This window comes from Fundulus heteroclitus, chromosome 9 (assembly GCF_011125445.2).
Source record: "Fundulus heteroclitus isolate FHET01 chromosome 9, MU-UCD_Fhet_4.1, whole genome shotgun sequence".
NCBI lineage: Eukaryota > Metazoa > Chordata > Actinopteri > Cyprinodontiformes > Fundulidae > Fundulus > Fundulus heteroclitus.
This window is the reverse complement of record NC_046369.1, coordinates 33,169,307-33,189,180: the sequence shown is the minus strand read 5'-3', so window position 1 is coordinate 33,189,180 and position 19,874 is coordinate 33,169,307. Positions and strand designations below refer to the sequence as shown.

The 19,874-nt window shown below is 41.9% G+C and overlaps 1 protein-coding gene across 1 annotated transcript in view; it reads right to left on the bottom strand.

The window, feature by feature from the left end:
- Positions 1-1,407: 1,407 nt before the first annotated feature.
- Positions 1,408-19,874, bottom strand: part of slc9a7 (solute carrier family 9 member 7) — a 33,348-nt gene continuing 14,881 nt past the window's right edge. Inside the window, 6 exon segments of the mRNA XM_012861143.3 lie at positions 1,408-4,558; positions 10,255-10,277; positions 10,280-10,344; positions 11,235-11,317; positions 12,764-12,827; positions 15,369-15,431. Of these exon segments, the coding sequence (XP_012716597.2) occupies positions 4,295-4,558; positions 10,255-10,277; positions 10,280-10,344; positions 11,235-11,317; positions 12,764-12,827; positions 15,369-15,431 (562 nt within the window). The 3' untranslated portion in view covers positions 1,408-4,294.

The following is a 19,874-nucleotide window of genomic DNA, read 5'->3' as shown; positions in this document are numbered from 1 at the left end:
AAAAGCATCCCCACCGCATGACGCATCCACCTCCATGTTGCACCCCAGGGATGGCCAAATTGTTCGACATCTCTGAACAGCAGGGTGTACCTTGACTTTTGTTCACTAATGCTTTCCAACTAATCGCTGCATGAAAGGGAGACTTGTCTCATGCAAGCTCCGCTGAGTCGAAACTTTCTAGAACCAGCTTTCGACGTCTCAGTTGCAAGCCTTTGGGGGGATTGGGGGGGGGGGACGTCTCTCCCAGCTTTGCACCTCTAAATACTGAAATCTCACTGCCCTCTTTGCAAAATAGCTCAAGCTTAGTCAGATTAAACAGAATGTCTGCCGATATCAGTTGTTCGAATCTTGCCACAGCTTCTTTGCAGGATTTAGATGGATTTCACTGGATTTTTAATGTATTTTGATCCAAAAACCAATTGATTGTAATTCATATTTTGGGGTCCAACCTGCAAGGACAGGTTTTCGGCGCGTATCGCCCTCTTTTTAGCTCCATCCATTTCCCCGTTAACTGGCTAGCTCACGTGTCCCAGCTGAAGATAAGCATTCCTGAAACCATGGTGCTACCACCACAACTGTGGTCTCATCTGACCGTGGCAACCTTTTCTAGGGGTCTGAAACATGTTTCACGCGTGTGGCGTGAATACTTTTGGAAAGTACTGTACAGATATTGACACGCACTGGTTCATAAAGTAAGCATTAGGTGCCGGTCAAAGGGTCTCGTTTTAGAGACTGAAAATGTTACTGAAATCTCTTTTTGCACAATTTGATTTTTCCAAGTTCAAGGCGAGTTAGGGGAAGATTAGAAGAAAGTACACATAACAGTGCCGCTACGGCGCATTTGATTAAACACTTTCTTTGAAGGCTTTCGGTGTTAAGTGGAGCAGACCGTCCTGCGACCCAGATTTCAGGATTTTTATTAATATGTTGACATGCAGACCCTGGCACACAGCCTGGCTTCCAGCCGCTACTGGAAAAAACAGGTGCACATATTGACGATTTGGCTACATCTCATATTTCTTAGGTGCAGAGAGCATTTAAATATAGCCGACAGGACAGCTGACAACACAGCAGCGGGTGGGGACGTGAGAGGTTAGAGAAGAGTCGTGCAACTGTCCTCTTCTAGCCATAAAGTGCGTCCCTCTCCCCCCCCGTTTGCTGGTCCTCAAGGTTTTAGTTGTTCGTGAAGCTTCTGTCAATTGTGTGCTCCCACGTCTTTGGGGAAAACACTACATCTGTCAATCCATGTAAGTTCCTGTTCTGTGAATTGTCTTCAAATAAACCATTGAGTGAAGGGGAAATTTACAACAAGGAAGCAAAAACACAGCTGTTGTCTGGTTTCATTTTCTGGAGATGGATTCATTTGATAGACAATGTCCCCACCACATATTTTATCAGAAACAGTACAAGCATTCGCAGTGTTTAATAATGATGAACAAGCGACCATTTAAATTGTACATACAAGCTTTCACAGGCGCACACAACTTCCAGACTGTGAAGACTGCCATTAGTCTGCTTCACAGCGCGTCTCCCAACAGCCGAGTTTCAATGGCCTGTTCTGTATACAGCCTGGCAGCAGCTTACTTTACTAGATTCATTTCCTCCTGGAGGTCCCCGTTGGCCCATAAAACTTGCTCGAGACTGTCCCTCGTGTAAAAAGCCTCAGCTTCAACTCCGACAGTCATGCCTTTCACACTTGCCCCAGTGTACTCATGCATAAATACAATTTGGTGATGTCGGAAAGGTGGATTTAAAGGGCTCCACGGGGCTGTGTGGCAAATACAAAACAGGAAGCAGCTTAGTTATCGTAGGTGTAAGAGGGAAAACTAATGTCCTTCATCCAGCTCCTACGCTGGCCGTAAAGTGCCAAGAGTGCATCAACACAAACTGTTGGTCACATTGTTAAGGGAAGTAGGAGATTTAAGCTCCATCCCATCTTCAGAAGGAAAATATGGAAATATGATTGATTTTTTGCTGATAGTAAAGATGCGTAGGAGGAAGAATTCAATCAAAGCACAACAGATATAGTAGTAATTATATACTGTAAGCTAAAATAGTATAAAGGAGCCCTGAGATGTTAAATTAAGTGTGAAAACTCTTTTTCTGAGATCTAAAATGAGTATTTATATGAAGGTATTGAGAGTTTTGTTATGTTTTGGGATTTGTTTTGACAGAGCAATGATGTAGGAGTTGGGCAACGAGTAAGCCACTGTGCCAAATTTAAACACAATCCAATTTTGAATTCCACATGCATTCATTTGACAAACTGGGGAACATTCTCATTGTAAATGCCCCGAAGAACATCATTTGGTTCCATTTATTTATAGTGGACATCTTTTGGTTAGCAAAAAAAAGCAATACATCGTAGGAAAAATTAGTAGGTTAGCATAAATATATTAACTGTAAATCAACTGTTTGACATTTACTGTCTTGTTTTTTAGTATTTATAAAAGATACACAAGATTTATTTATAGACTTATAGACCCTTTTTGTTCTTTTTCCACGTGCGCGTACAGCTACTTAGGCTAACAGGGTTAGCTTAGTCTAAAGAAAATATAGGGAGACAGCTAGCTTTGTTTTAGCCATTACTTCGAATAACACTTTTGACCTGATACATCATTTTCAACCAAGGTTTAATGGACTAAGATTTCTTAAATTAAACCTACAGCCCAACCCTTAATAAAAAAATAAATTAAAAAACTCAAAAATAAGTCTAAAATGAATATTCTTTCCTTCAAAACATCTGTGTTTATATAGGCCGAAATAACAATGGGTTCTGTTTTTAATGTTACATAACCTGCTTGTTGAAGACTAGGCCGATTTTAAGCTAGGTCGCATGCTAGGGGTAAACCTGTTGCAAAATTCTTGTTTCCACTTTAAAGCACTTTAACTTTCTGTGAAATCTGTACAAGAACATCCAAAAACTAACCCTGCTTACTAATTTTGTCTATATTTGCATACAGTTGAAACAAACTACCTACATGTTAATTATTAAAGATGCTTTCTAAGCTAATTCAAGCTAGCTCTTCCCCAGCTCCTGGATTTTAAGTTCATCGTTCTGATAAATCTAAAAAGTCAATGTTTTTAGGACATTATGTGTCAAACCTTTGTTGGTCTCAGCTTGGTTTGAAGGTTTTTATTTGCTGCAGATTTTTGGTCTTAAAGTGATCAGTTTAAAAGGAAGAAAAAAAAAAGTGTCTTCACGGTAATGTTAACCCTGCAGCAATTGCAAAAAGGTCCAACTAAAAAGCTGTTAAGCTAAAAAAACTGAAAATAATTTAACTTCTTATGAATATAATTCGTCAACACTTAGAACTTTTAATATCCACTATGTAAAGATTGCGTATTTTGTTATATTTTGCGACTGTAATAGGCGTTTCAAAAAAATTCAATACATCAGTACACAATGCTGAGATGGAACGCTACAATGGCCAGCTCTTTACTTCACTTTGTAAGCTGGTTATTAACCTTGTTAGAGTGCAAATCCTCATGCCCTTTTTTTATTCCTAAATGGAATCTAGAGACGTCAGCGGCATCAAGTTGTGTCATGAGATACAATTTAACACAAAACACGATCCAGGTCATTTGAAAGAGCAGATGTTCACATACTGTCTGCAGCCGAGTGTTAATGGCCTCAACCAAAGAGAAACAAATTCCAGTACTGTAGTTATTTACATGCTAGTATTATTAAACCATCTTAAAGTTGAAGTGGCTGAGAGGAAAATGCCTTCCCTCTTTGCTTAAGTCCTCAACAGCAATGATTTCACAAGCCTACCAGAAACTGTTGTTCATCAGTAAATGTCATCAGGTAGACCTTTACCCCAGAACTTTTAGTCAAAGTTGTTTTTTGTGGTTGGTTAATGCCGATGGATAAACTGTGAAGACAAACTGGCCACATCACAAAGTGTGACCCAGCTTCCTATCCAGCGCAACCACAGTGTTGGGGGTATACACAATTTCCGTGCCCTGTCAAAAACGTTTGTCTTCTTCTGCAGAGAACACGGTCTGAAGAAGTGTCCCTCTACACCACAGGGGTATTGTGTCTTCTTTGGAATAAACTCCCTATCTAATGAGGATGAAACGCTCCTGGAGCTCTGCTCCCTGGCTTTGAGAGAGCCACGGGTCGCAATGAACCCTTCCCTGCTGTCAGCTCCCATCTCTCTGATCTGTCTTATCTTTGAAGGGCTGGGCACTCTGCCTGCATGGAACTGGAAAGAGCTGATGGCGAGATCGTCTCGGTGGGGGTCAGGCCAGGGAAGGTGGAAGTTCAGACAGGGCGGGTGGTCAGGCAGGGTCAGACGTGGTCCTCCATGGGGAAAACCAGGCGTGTGCCTCGGCTCAGCAGCTCCTGCTCACGGGAGTCCAGCTCCCGCTCCAGGGCCTCCTCTGATGTGCTGCCGCTCCTTTTTCCATTTGCGCTCCAGCCCGACCCCCCGGCGGCATCCGACCTGCTGGTGGACGCCCCGTTGGCTGTGATGGCGGTGTCACCAAACGTGAAGGTCAGGTCGGCGTCGTTGTGCATCAAGTCAGTGTCGGGGTCCCTTAGCTGCTCCTGGTTCTGAAATCAAGACCCAGAGTTAAGCATGATGGGACAGACAACAGTGGACACATGAGGAGTGAAGACATAAAAAGGGACAAACAGCATAAATACTCAGGTGGGAAACTGGATTTCAGAAATGAAAGACGGACCTTCATTTAGTAGCCAGTGCTGCAGTCACCAGTGACGTAAGATAAAAACAACAGGAAACCACAGGCCACTTTGAATCACATGTATGCGCCGTCTCACAGGCAGTGAAATGAGTCGACTCTTAAACACCCCACAATCAGTGAGAAAACACATGTTGCACTCTGATTAAATAGCAGCTGTGCAACATGGACTTCTCACAGCTCTTACTGAGTAGCTGAAATTCAATAGCTAGCCCATGTCCACCGGGGGTAGACAGGAGTCAATGCCGGGTCAATCAAAGGATTATTCAGCTCACTGGATACAACAAAAAAAAGTTACGTAACCATGCAACACTAGATATGAAGGGGAATGAAGATGCATTCGTAAGCGAATGTAATAAAATCTATTGTGCACTTTAATTGTTTAACAAAAGCCCACTTGAAATTACGATTGAACCACAGCCGTCCCCAGATCCTGCACGCCCCTCCTGCTGCAGCCATCGCGTGAGCACAAACAGCCTCATCGCCTGGCTGAAAACAGGCCCAAACCAATACCTGATCCAGTCCCATTTCAGCAGTAAATGTCAGCAAAATTGTTTGAGCCTTTTAAAACAGGAAACTGTAAATTTTGTGACCCAGTTGTAAAGATTAAAGCCTTTAACTCTCCCCCACTGTGACACCCTGCTTTCACCGGAGTAAACGGCAGACTAATGGATTTTCAATTTGTCCCTTCACCCCCGTCAGCTTGTAATTTCTACTAAGAATAGAAGAGGAAAAAAAAAAAAAAAAGTTCAAGCCACCCAGCTGTAGCGGCATTATGAATTGGGGCAGTATTCTGAGGTCTGAATCAGTCAGTTGAGAGGCATTTTCTAATATCCATAACTAAAGAGGAACCACGCTATGAGCTTTATTTAATCCAGGCTCTCCCCACGTGGTGAGGCAGAGCTCTGAGCGGCCCTGATTACACAGACAGACCCCTAAATTCAGCCTCCAGACTGTAGGGAGGAGAAAAAAAAAAAAAAAAGACTTTCTTATTTGTATCGTTTAAAACCAACCTTTAGATGATTAATTTTTATTTTTATAAAACCGGTGTGGAATTGGTAGCCTTCAGTGGAAGAAAAAAAAAAATCCCAAAACTGTTTAGTATTTTACATAGAATGAAAGAGAGCCATACTGAAGAGAGACCAGCGTGACCAAAGCTTCAATGGGCATTTTTGTGCTTAAATATCAGCGGGCAGTGTCTGTCAGAACACTGGTCATCATTGAGCTGGAGCTGAAAAGCCTCTTTTGTGCCAACAGAATGCAGCCCTCCACTTTAAATATTGCTGAAGGCCTCGCTTCTTTGTGTGTTCGCTGGCAGAATTCTTTGGATCTCCTCTGAGAGGGAGAAAGAAAGTTTCAGTATTCATGGATGTTCACAGACAGCCTTCCTTCTTCAGGCACAGTCTCACCTCTGAGGACACTTTAGACACACAGTCACATCAGTTTAGCTGATCTTTAAAGCCTTGCAGTACAGCACCAAAATAAACGTATCACTCATCTTAAAATAAATCCAATTTTTTTTAAAAAAAAGGCCAAATATCACTTCTCTACATTATTTTAAACTGCAAAATAGATGCAACAAAAGTTTATTTTATTAACATCTATTTATCTTTAAGCTCATCGCAGGTTAGAAATTGTTTTATCTGATATCCCTGGCTCTACCAACTGTGATCAGTCACATTTTTTTTTTAGGGGGCAAAGGTAAAGCCACACCCAGGTCTCATAACTACCAGACTCATGTAAGGAACCTGTAGTTTGTACCCATCTGACAAAATGAAGTAGGATTTAAAAAAAAATCAAATAAATAAAAATCTAAATCAACATATCATCTAAAGAATATATGAAGGAAATGTTCAAGATATGAAGGAAAGTCTACTAAACTGGAAAGGGTTACAATACAATTTCAAGACACCAGAACAACAACAACTTAAGTATTACAATCGTCTCAATGATCCGATAGACCTTTGGGGAAATACTCTGTGGACTGACGAGCCTCTGTGGACTGACTTTGTGACAGGTGTACATCCTGTTACATCTGACGCAGATCTGACACAGCGTTTCAGAAAAAAAAAAACAAATAAAAAAAACAACACATATCCAATTCGCCTTTTCTGGACCTAGACAACGCATTCATTCGGCTCTTGGGAGTAATCTGTAAAGGAGAACGTCAGCTGCCTCTTAACGAGGTCGGGTAAAAACAATAAGGCAGAGAAGAGTGGGCCAAAACTAAATGACTAAATTAAATCCAGGAGGGAACAAGCGATTTTTATAGCACTGCAACACAGAGGTTAACCGGATCTCATAATATTAAAACACCCCGTCAAACAATACATTTGCCAGTAATTTGCCAGTAATCCAGTAACTGGGGAGCATGTAACTTCCTCTAGTCAATTCGATCGAAACTATTTATATAGCACATTATATCCATGTTTGCAGAGCAGACCTGAAGTATAGCAGTTGTAATTGAACGCAGCTAGTCTGCAGCCACCCTTTAAAAAAAAAAAAAAAAGAAGAAGAAAAAAAACCTTGAATACATGTATGAAAGATTGATAAATTGCATGAGTTGGACACAAAGAACAACGTTCATAGCTCGCATGTTTTGTTTGATAATTCAATCGTTACCGTTTTCTGTATCTGAGCTGAAAAACATTTTATGCACACTGTAACGCACAAATAAATACCATGGTTGTTTGTGTATGCAACATCAAACATGACCCCCCCCCCCCCCCCCCCCCCCAAAAAAAAATACTGTCAGGTCAACTCCCCTGATTGACTGCTGCAAAGTGTAAGGAATAAGATGCAGAGGGGCCTCCAAAAGACCATGTTTTTCCATTTTTTCAGTTTTACTGTGCAGCTTACAGATTCTCTCCCCCCCCAAGGTCATTTTCAGCCATGTTAAAAAGGACCATGTGTTTTCTTCTGAGATTTAGAGGAGAAAGCCTTACTGAATTACCATCAGAGGTGGGTAGAGTAGCTAGAAATCTTACTCAAGAGTAGCGATAGCTACTTCTTCATAATATTTACTCAAGTAAAAGTAAGACGTACAGTGCAGTCAAACTATTTCTAGAAGGACATTTTGACATTTAGTCACTCAAGTAAAGGCAACTGAGTAAATGTAACTGGTTTCTACCCACCTCTGATTACCATCTAATACTGTATTGGAAAATTCAACATGCTTAAAAACAGCTCTTTAGTGATTTTCTTTTAGTTGATCCTCTAATATAGTTGTCAAAGAAGCCGAACTTTGATATAGTGAATTAATTCATTTCTTTGTGTCCCATCCAACCTCAACCTGGGCCTGCACGTCAGAGTCTCTTATATGCAGTAAGAGAGAAAGTTTTTCAGTTGCCCTTTTGTTCCCACAGAGTAGACTGATAAAGCCACCGGCTACAGACAGCACTTGGTTATATACAGCGGTGTGAAAAATGTCTGCCCCCTTCGTGATTTACTTCCTTCTTTTATTTATAAATTTTTTTTTGCATGTTTGTCACACTTAAGTATTTCAGAACACCAAACTAATTAAAATATAAATAAACGATGACACAAGTATGAGACAAGACTGTTAGGTTAATTGGCCTCTCTAAATTCTCCTTAGGTAGGAGTGTGTGAGAACGGTTGTTTGTCCTGTTTGTTTCTGTGTTGCCCTGCGATAGTCTGGCGACTTGGGAGTCTTTCCCAGCTCTGTGGAGGAATTTTGTCCCACTCATCTTTTATGGATTATTGTAATTTAGCCACACTTTGACTAGGCCACCTCAAAGTCTTTATTTGTTTTTTCTTCTTGATGCTGGTGTGTTTTGGATCATTGTCCTGCTGCAGAACCCAAGTTGGTTTCAGGTTGAGCTCACCAATAGATGGCTGGACATTTACCCTCAGGTTTTTTTTTTTGGTATAAAGCAGAATTCATGAGTCCATTTATTATCCAGATCCCGCAGCAGCAAAACAGCCCAGACCATCACACCACCACCATGTGGTACTATTGCTATGATATTCTTTTTCTGAAACGCGACCATTTGTAGATAATGGCTCTCACTGTGGTTCACTAGAGTCCCAGAGCTTTAGATATTGCTTTGTAACCCTTCCAAGACAGACAGATCCCAATTACTGTCTTTCTCATTTGTGCTTGAATTTTTTTGGATCGCGGTATGTTGTCTAGTTTTTTAATAACTTATGGTATACCTCACTTTGTCAGGCAGGTCCTGCTTGAGTGATTTCTAGAACAGGTGTGGCTATAGAAGGCGAACCTAAGCTTGATAATTCAGTTATGGGTTTGGATTGGGGGTGGGGGAGGGGCGGAGTTCCAAGTCACAGAGCCTTGGAACCTTTGATGTGGCTGAGAACCTTTGATGTGACTGAGAATAAATTAAAGCTGTTGTCTAAGGTCAGTTTGAGTTGTATCCGTGCTTCTATTCAGAACAGTCAGCAGCTAAAACACTCTGCTACCCGCCATTTTTCTTCTTCTGCGGTTTTGAAAATTGGAGGGCAGCCATAATGTTGTGGCTGTCCATTCATGTATTTCTTATCATCTCTGTCATACTGCGCACAAGCAAAAGATTCCCTGGAAGAAAAGTAGAACTTTTTCCCCCCCATTTACACAATAACAGAGACAGGGACGTTTTTCACCTGTTGCATTCTGGGCCCCGTTTTCACACTGTGGCACTGTAAAAGACAATCAGCGCTTGTCGTGTAAATGAACAGTACCAACGCAACCAACGTGTTCCGTTTTCACTAGAAAACGTTGACGTGTAAACAGGACCTGAGCTACCAGACCATATCATAACAATGGGTCTTTAAGATATAAAGAGACACCACATTTCTCTTTATATCAACAGTCGCTGTTGACTTGGCCAAGCGATTTGTGGACATCAAAAGTTGTGTACTCTCAGGAGACGGCAAGAATAAAAATGGAGGTAAAAAATGTTCTTGCCTGAGAAACTTGATGCTCACAGATCACATGCACACCCGCTTTAACCAGGAAGCTGCTGACTGTGTCAAAGCTATCAGTGGGAAAATCTGTCACGGAACGGTTGCTGTGTTTCGGTCGATGAGGTTTATGTCGTTGCTTCCCTTTAGGCCAAAACCTGTTTCATTATCCTGGTGTAAGAAAAGGACCAGCAACAGAAAGAGTTTGTCAGGTCAGGAGAACTCTGCCTACCTCCCCATTTTACGTTCACGACTCTCAGCCTTTTCTGCATAGAGCATCTTTGGGGGGTGTTAAGAGTCTGTCCATTGCTGCCAGTACGCGACAACACAGCCATCCAACAAAAACATTTTAGAAAGTCATGCCTCTCAAGACTCTTAAGTGTCAGAAAAGGGTTGCAGAATTACTCATCAGCTTTACAAAACAGCTTAGATTCAAATTCTTTAAAAGAATGAAAGACAAATTGCTCACAATTAATTGACTAAGTTATTTCTGGTCCTCAAATATGGTATTTATCATTCAAATAGCATAAATTGTACTGTATGTAACAGTTTCATTAAATAATTGAGACAGAAAGCACATGATTTGTTTTCACTATAAATCTGAATGCATTACAAAGAAATACTCACTTCATATGCCCGGGGACTGGTGGTCCGCAGTAGCTGGGCAGAGTGGAGGTGAGAGGTGGACCGCTGTGTGTCAAAATGGGCTTGAGGTAACTGGGAAGTCATTTAAGGAGAATAAGCTGAAAACATCCAAACAACCAGCTGGTATTAAGAGGCACACAATGTCCACCTTATGGAAATCTTCATTAAGCTTGAACATAAACTGGAGACAGGAGATTTATGCGGGGTTTTAACAATTTCTCACATGAAATGAGTAAAAAAAAAAGTCAAAACGGGTGAGAAGATGTGCACTGGTGGGATATTTTTGGTGTTTACGTTTGATCTAGATTCCTTGCTCTGAACAGATTCAGCTGGGATCTTTTCAAAGAACTGCAACAAAAAGGAATCTAAAGCTTTCTCTGCCTCTTGTTTGCAACCAGTCGGGTTGCTTTGACCGAACGCAGTGCTTAGTTTTCCCAGAATCCAGTCTGGCGATTATGGGTACTAGACGCAGCTGGTCCCATGCATCATGCTTGGCTATTTAGACCAGCGGTCAGTTGCACAGAGGAGAAACAGCACGCCGTGTCAGATATGTGGGTCAGAGCTGCAAAATGAGCCGAATCTACTGTGGCTTTGCTTTGGCTCCATATAGCGTGCGATACCGGGAGGAGAGTGTTTGCCTTCTGGAAAGAAAAAAAAGACAGCTGCCCCACTGAAAGCCAGAAACACAATCAACCACCTGGGGAGACAATTCTTTTGCAGAGATGGGAAGGGCAAAGGAAATGAGAGGACGAGCCACTAAATGCATTACCTTGAGCTTGTTGTTGCAGGCGACCGCGAAGGAAAAGCAAACATTTCATGAAATGATGTCGATTTATCTAATCTGGGACGTAGAACATGAACACCAGACAGTCACCCTGACAGGTTATAGGACTTCCTACTAAATCATCCAGATATTTGCCTTGTGATAGAATCATAAAGGATTCGTACAACAAAAAGGATACTTGTGATCGAATGTATACCAGTGCCTGAAGAGCCAAGCACTCTCTTGTTTGGTTTTGCTTTGGCCCTCATCCCGGGTGCCGTCCTGCAGAAGCACATGGTTGAAAAAGAAAAAACAAAAAAATTACATTTTCTTTGTTCTGTTCCCACAGTCAATGCGGTCAGAGAATAGCAGCAGTCATTTATTTGCATGCTACAGAGACAGATCAGAGGTTGGATGCAAAGCAGTTTAGTGTATTCTGAACCTACAACCTGTGTAACCGGCGTGCAGAAACACCAGACGTCTCTCAAAACCCCTCGTGATGAAGGTTTATCCATGTAAGGTTTCACACTGAAGATGTACTTTTTTATTTATCCGGTTTAACTAACTGAATGGGAACCTCTGCGTTGTACGGCATCACAATAACCAACAGAGCTTACTGAAAATACACAGATCAGACAAAACACTATGACCACCTGCCTCCTACGGGGTTTGGGGGCCACAGCAGCCCTGACCCAATGAGGCATGGATTCCACCAGACCGTTGAGGTTGTGCGGTGGTACCTGGCACCAACACGTTAGCAGCAGATCCTTTTACGCTCCAAGTTGTGAGGTGGAACCTCAGAGCCGTCAAGGCTCTGGCCACCTTCCTCCGTTGGGATGGCCTCCGGCTCCTGTTCCCATGAGGCCATTGTTGGTGCTTTAAGAGGTGGACAATGGTCAGCGTGGACGCTGTAAGTGACCTCCAGCTGTGCATCTCCATACACAAGAAACTGCTATGCCCTGTGTATTCTGACACGTCGTCAGAACAATCATTGAGTTCTTCACTGATCTGAGCTTCACTATCTCCTCCGTTGGCCCCAGCATGACCTCTCATTGCTTCATCAATCTTCCTTCCTTGGACCACTTTTGATAGATACAGACCACAACAGCTTTAATTTCGGAGACCGACCGACCCAGTCATCGAGGCGTCATAACTCAGCTGCTGGCGCTCAAATCTGTACACTTGCCTCTTTTTCCTTGCTTGCCAAATCAACTTTGAGGAGGATATGCTCACTCACTGCCTCGTATGTCCCAACGCCCCATCAGGTCCAATGATGAAGAGATAATCAGTGGGATCCACTTTAACCGTCAGTGGCCATAATGTTCTGCCTAATCTCTGTAGTTTTTCAATGAAAAACAAAACTTTAAAAGCTGTTGGCACGTGAACCATATTTGGCATTACTGTAGCTGTGAAAATGTTATACATAATTGAGATCTAGGATCACATTTACTAACTTAAATCACTGAAACGCCAATCTTTCTTTGGGTCATTGTGCTGCCCTGTGAATCAATGTCCCAACAGGTTGGACGAGACCCGATCTAACAAGTAGACCTGCACCGACAAGTCCAAACCCTACGCCTGTCTTGCTCAGTGGTGCCCTCTTTGTTTTTCCAGAGACAACACTTCCGCGTGTTCAGCCTTTCTGACTTTAAACAACAGACTACAAAACAGCAGAGCTAGAACAGATCAGACTCAGAGTCCAAAAGTGATTCTGGCTGAGCTTCTCACCCCCTGGAGGACTTGGAAGCTGTCTGCAGAGGGCTGCAGGTCTTGATCTGGATCCACACCAACCCTGTAACATGGGAGAAAAAAAACAGGGAAAATCCATGTTTTAAACTCAAGATTCACAGCAATTACAAAAAGTTATCATGTCCCAACACACAACAGAACTGCTAAACCTTATTCCCCAAGAGACAGTGACAGTCAGCGTTTAACCCACAGCCAGTTAAAGACAAATCCGACACAGAAATTACATGGTGTAAGTGTAACACTGGCATGGATTATTTCCAGTTAATATTCTGCTTGTTGGCTGAAAACAGAAATCATTAACCCTCAGAACCAAGTCAGATTTTACTTGTGCAGAAAATCTCCCATTAACCCCTGACCCGAAGAGAGAAGGTCCATGAACTGAACAAATTTAATCCCTGCAGTGTGTGTTTCTCCAGAACATACAGGAGTATTAAATCCAAAACGCATCTCTTCTCCCAAACTAAAGCATTTGGGTCATTACACTCTAATGCGTTTAGGTCAAGTGTACATGGCAAGGATGGCTAATAAATCCACTTAAGATAAAGCTCCATAAATTCTCAGTGGGGTTTAGCTTTCTGGCCAATCCAGCACAACGATGCCACGATTAAAACAGGTAATGGTACCTTTGGCAGAAATGGGGGGGGGGGGGGGTTGGCAGGTTATGCCTGATTTTCTTTTCATCTGAAGAGAAGAATTTGGACTGCTGAGCAACAGTCTAGTTTTTCCCCACCATAGCCCAGATTAGACGATTCTGACATTTTCCCTGGTCCAGGGGGGCTTTATACGAGGAAAGTGACAGCTGTAGTTCAGATGCTGGACGTGTCTTTGTAAAGTGGCTCCTGTAGCTCCGTCTCCAGCCCCAGTCCACAACTTGTGAATTTCCCAGCAACTCTTGAATTCGCAGCGCTTCACAGTCTTTGCAAGGCTACAGTCAGTCAGCTGCTTGTGCAACTTTTCCTTCCACTCAATTTTCCATCAATATGCTTGGATAGAGCTCTCTGGAGAGAGTTTTTCCACTGTGACCATAAGCTCTGCATCAATAACTCATCTAGACAACTGCGATTGTGTGTAGACCACAATATCACCCTAACAGATTTAAAAATGTTATTTGATCTCATGATCAAAGATGCAGATTCAGTCACTTTTTAAGGCTTTCATTCTGGATTGATTTGTGGTGAAAGACGTGAGAAGGACCTCTCCTTAGATGTCAAAATACACGCAGTTACTTTTTCTTTCTAGCTACTGCTTGTAATCAAGCTAAGCTAACCAGCACATAATGTTGTCTGCTGTTACTGTCGGTCGGACAGAGCGCCTTCCAAATAGTCAAAGATTTATTTACACAGCACATGCATATGTTGAGTCTTCCTAGCTGCTCCTGGTTTATTTCCACTGGGATGTCTCTAGCACAGCTGACAGGTATTGAGCCTGAACAGCCTGATGTTCAAAAGGGGCACTTTCATTTCGGTTAAACTCACTCTGATCCATCTGGATGGAGGCCAGAACGGAGACATGCAGCCTGTCACGGATATGTTTTACATGATTTTTCAAACACTGCGCAGGGGAAGCTCCATCTGGTGTTGTGGTTATCAATAAACCCTTCCCTGACTGTCACACAGAGGAAATGTCCTTTCTGGGTAAGCGATTCTCCTTCTCCTTTTTACCATGGCAGTTTCAAAAGAGGACGGCACGCATCCGGCTGTCTTTAAGGACTCTTCCTTGTCTCAGCTGAACACACACACACACACACACACACACACACACACACACAGAGGATCGGGGGCTGCACGGACAGCAGGGGGGACGCAAACAACATAGTGAAGCAAATGACGGAGGGAAGTGGATCTGGGAGGGATAAACTTGACACAGTGACTGCCACCCTCTCAAAAAAACAGAGCACAGCCCAATGCATGACACAGGATAAAGAGTTGTGCATGCACAGACTGTAAGGGAACGCTCCAATGACTTCATTACACCCTTTAATCCTAATCCCGCAACATCCACTCCTCTTTTAATCCAAATCTTCCGTGCAAGCAATTTTATTTCTGCCCTCTAGCAAATCCTGAAAAGAGCAAAGAAAAAAAAAAAACAAAAACAAAAACAGAGCAACTACCCGGTCACAGTTGGTTTCTTTCTACACATTACCCTCCCTCTTTTGCACAAACATTTCCAATCAGTTTATGAAAGTGTGTCAAGCTGCATAGAGACGGCATGTGAACCGCTCCTTGCTTTGCTGTGTGTGGGTGGAAGAAATGGTAGCCAATCTACTGAGAGAAAACAGAAAAAGGAACAGACCCCTGTTTTTTTTTCTCCCCGCAACACAGAGCAGCCTTGACTAAAGCGTTTCACCGCATCACAGTGAGGTTATTTCTCAGGCTGCAGGAGCGCCTCAACCACATCCAGGCTGACGTATAACACTATCAGCTCAGGTGGTTTCAAGCCTATTTTCAGAGGAGCCTTTTTTCCTTTTTTTAAAATGGACCTTTGTTGAAGATGCCCACTGTTTGGCTTCACCAGAAGATTTTCACAGAAGATTTTCCCAACACCAGTTAGCACCAGTGAAATGATTTACATTCATATACGGCACCTGGAGTATTCCCACTTTCCGTGCCGACAGCGCTCGTCCTGAAACCTTTTGCCGTTTCCAAATCTAGCACATCGTAAACACGTGTAAATGTGAGCAGGAATGAGAAAGGTACATCATAAACCCTAAAAACACTGGATTTTTGTTTTTATTCAGTAATTACATGAGATTTTTTAAGACAAAAGCATTGTTTTTTTTTTCTTTACCTGTGGATTAAAGCCCAAATGTTATGAAAAAGAAGATGAAAAATGATGGCATGGTGATCGGTTATATAAAATGAGACATTTCAACCCCTTTGCTTACAAGCTTTAGTAATTTGGATGGAACATTAAACGATAGAAATTAGCAGATATAGTTTAATGAGATTCATTGGCCAGCCTTTTATTTCCTGACTTGAAATTTTCTTGAATCTCTATTTAGATGTAAATGTTTTTTTATGATTGAATATGTACAACAATTTTTTTTATTTTACATATTTTTTGTCCTATATTGATATTTTTTTCCTTCTTTCTTAAATTCTCTATACCTTGTTTCATACTGAAAAATAAGTAAAATAAATAAATGGTAGCTAAAGACAATGGTTTGGGATTCCCAGATTTAAAGGTACAGTGAAGGCAGCATGATTTGAAATAACTATTTGGGTAAAAATTGGGAGGAGGGAAAATTTCACATCACCCTGAAAGCATCGTTTCTGCTGTGAAACATGGAGGTGGCAGCATCATGCTGTGGGGACGCCTGTCTTCATCAAGGACTAGGGCTCCATCCGAATACCCTTAATAATAGCTCCTAGCACTGGGTCAACAGTGAGAAGTATACCGTGGGGAGGAAAGGAGCTACGGACCGCTGTGCCCATTTTGGACAGACTTTACCTCCAACGCCATTACATGATGGAAACACACATGGAGGATTCTAGTCAAATCCAGGCCTACAGCTTTCTAAAAATTAAATGCTTTCTTCTCTCTGGACATTTTCATTGATTTCCGTAAGGTAGGCTGTGCTTATACATCATGTCATGCAAAGGATTATGGGATACCTTAAGGGTTCTTAGCGTCAGTAAGGGAAGTCACGGGGTTCCTAGGCAGAGCTAGCCGCGAGAGGAAGCATACAGGCTCCTTTTCCTACCTCCTTCCTTACTGCATTATTCAGACAGCACTTATCATGGCGACCGCTGACACATTTCCACTTTGGTTGAAGAGTCCTTGCTCTATAAGGGTATTCGAGCCTAGGAATCTGGTCAGAGTTTTTTTGGAAGAAACCTATAGCTAAATAGGGGGCAGCACTGCGAGAAAACCTGTCAGAGGCTGCAAAAGGGTTAAGACTGGGGTGGATGTTCACTTTCCAGCTGGGTGACAGCCCTGAACATTCAGCCAGAGCTGCAATGGGAAGGTTAAGATCATATATTTATTGATTAGAATGGCCCAGCCAAATTGAAAGTCTGAAAACTGATTTTCACAGTCACCCTCTTTAATCTGAATAAATCCAGTGAAAGGTGTTTTTGCTGAATACAAACATACGCTACACTTTTTACATTTTTATTAGTGCATAGTTTGAAAACCATGTATCATTTTTCTTCCTCTTCACAATTATCCACCACTTTGTGTTGGCTGGTCAAATGAAATATCAGTTACAAAAAGATTGGGGTTTGCGTTTGTAATGTGAAAAAAAAACATGAAAAAAAAAGATGTTGGAAGACTTGTGTAAAGCTGTGTAAAAGTGACCACACAGCATTTTTTTAAGTTACTGGCAACAGTGTGGGCTAAATATAACATTCTTCCGTTTTTTTCTGGATGTAACATACAAGGCTCAGATTATCCCATTTAGTCCTTGAACTCAGTCTTTACCTCATTATAATGCATTTAGATTTTCAATAGTATATAAATATACTAAAATATATTAAATCATAATATCTAAACAAAGTTACAACATCTATAGCAATTACTTTTAATATAGTTTGAAGTAATTCCATTGTAGTACAATATATAGAAATGAATAATTTAATTATGTAAAGAGTATTATTAGTATTGTTTTGAACTATTCAAGGGGAATAATTATTCCTATTTCTATAGAGTGCCATCCTGTTTACTGAATTTAACCAAATATAGATTTGAACAAATAAACATTTTAGATAAATCGCATTTAAACGTCATCTAAGGTATGCTACCAATGTTTCAGTATAGTACTCGCTCGTCTCCGATAAGCCCATTGATGGCTTGAGACACATGTACTCCGTAAACATGTAATTAAATGTTGGTTAAACAGGTTCTCAGAACTTTTACAAAATGCTGCAGCAAACTAGTCATAGATGCGCAATAACTTGGTTAAATCACAATGAAAACAGCTGTAATAATATTCTTCACAATACATGAATACATGTAATTCGTATCTATGGAAACAATGGGCCAAAAATAAAGGCAAACTATAGCCAAGTAGAATAGAAGTTATTTATATGACAGCCAATGGTGACTCCATAGAAACAGATAAAACATGGTATATGAACTGGCACCTTGGAGTTCTCCCATCATTTAAAGAGGCTGTATGTGTTATGAAATGCTGATAAGGTGCCGACTTTGCTTTAGAGCAAAGCAAACGCAAACCAGTATGTGAAGATAAAAAAATAAAATCAGAGTGTTTGGAGTTTGTCTGGGAATGACGTTGAGAGCTTGGGATTGCTTTTTGAAGGTCTTTAAAAGATTTTCTTAAAAAAAAACTTTCACTTCTCTATGTGGGAGATACGGTATAATCATCAAACTACACAGAAGCCCATTTCTGCCTGTTCAAAAAGGGAAAGGCCGAATCATTTCAGGAAGGCAGACGTGTTTTGATCATCTTAGGTCAGAAAATGTGCAAAAAACAAAACAGTCAATGGCTCTAAAGTCTTTTGGTTATTCTGACTAGATCTGGTCAAGTTTAAACAAATAGAACCAAAGCTCCCTGTTGGAAACCTGCAACTAAGAGGGACATCTTGGTCTCATCAAGTCTGTAAGTATGAACGTTTAAGTATGAACATTAAATGCATCAGCAGCAGCAGTCCCACATCACATTTCATTCATCACCCAAGCGCCTGATGATCCTAGCAGCTTACCAGGATGCTCTGCCTCAACAACTTACAGATGGCATGTTCCTCATTAACATACAGAGAAGAAAATGCCGCTGAATAACGGGCCGCCATGGTCCCAACTGTCCAGTTAGTTGGTGTAAATCTGTATGCAGTCAGTTACATAAGATTAGATCTGAACCACAGAGGGCCACAGCGGATATTTGCATGCTGCACAGCACATGTCCCAGTATCCAAGGCACAGGGTTCACAGGGGAAGCTCTCTGAAACCTGCGCCAGACAACAGCTCCGGTCCGGTCCAGGGAGGCATTACTCATATTAAACAGAGCCTGCTCGCTCAGCCCCGCTGCCGCCGCAGAGATAATCCGCTTTATCGTGATAAATGGAAGCTCTCAGAGCATGATGGGCAGACAACGAATACGAGCGAGGCCGAGCGAGGCCCAGACAGCAAAACAGCCAAATTACCGCAGGAGCACAGCTCAGAACGCGGCAGCTTGGAACAGGCCGAGGAGGTGCAATCTGATGATTAAATTCATTTTGTTCTCTGACCCAAGTTCAGGTAGATGTGAAAAATATCCCCACAGCTCTGTGGGGGAGGAACTGTGGGAGCAGCAGAGAACTCTGGCGCCCTCTCCTGGCCGTCCCTGGCTCATTCAATTACAAACCGACCGTGGTAGAAGTACGCAAAAAGCTGACCTCATCAACTACTGAAGGACTCTTTGACAGCAAGTTTCAGCATCTTTCAGCAACTAGTTCACAACAACAGCACCAGCTACACCATTTACCTCCAGTAGTTCAATGTTTTCACTGCAATAGATCAGAAAGCTGTAATTATTTATCAACTGCTGACACTTGTCTGACTTATAAGAGCACAAGTTTTACAACTCTGCCAAAGGGAGCCACCAGTCAGACAAACGCCCGAGCTACTTGGCATTTTGAGAGTAACAAGACCAAATTAGTTGTCATACTAATTAACCAAATGGCATTAAATGCTAACATGTTTAGTTATCAAGTTCTGCTCAGTACTTTACCAGTAACACTTAAAAAGTGAACTCTAGTTAACCCTAAATGCACATTGGATGATTTGGCGAGGCCATGTTAGCCAGACCTTAAATGTGTCTGCTTGGCCGATCTCAATATTTCACAAGTCCACTTGGGACATGGGAATCCCAAACCCAGTTTGACATTTCAGTGCTAAAATAGACCAGATACACCAGCAGCTAACCCTCCAGCAAACCAGCAGTTCAGCGGTGCCTCTGACTCCATCTACCACTTTCTGTCTTCCTTCGGTCTCTCACACATCTCAGCTCATTTGGAAATCTAAATCATCTCCCTGCCAACCTGACCCACTCTCTGCCTCTTTAGTTGAAGCCTGCCGTCCTCCCCCACTGCCTTTGATAGCTGCTGTTGCCCCGTCACAGCTCAGAGAGAGCTCTCATCAAAATAAGAAATGA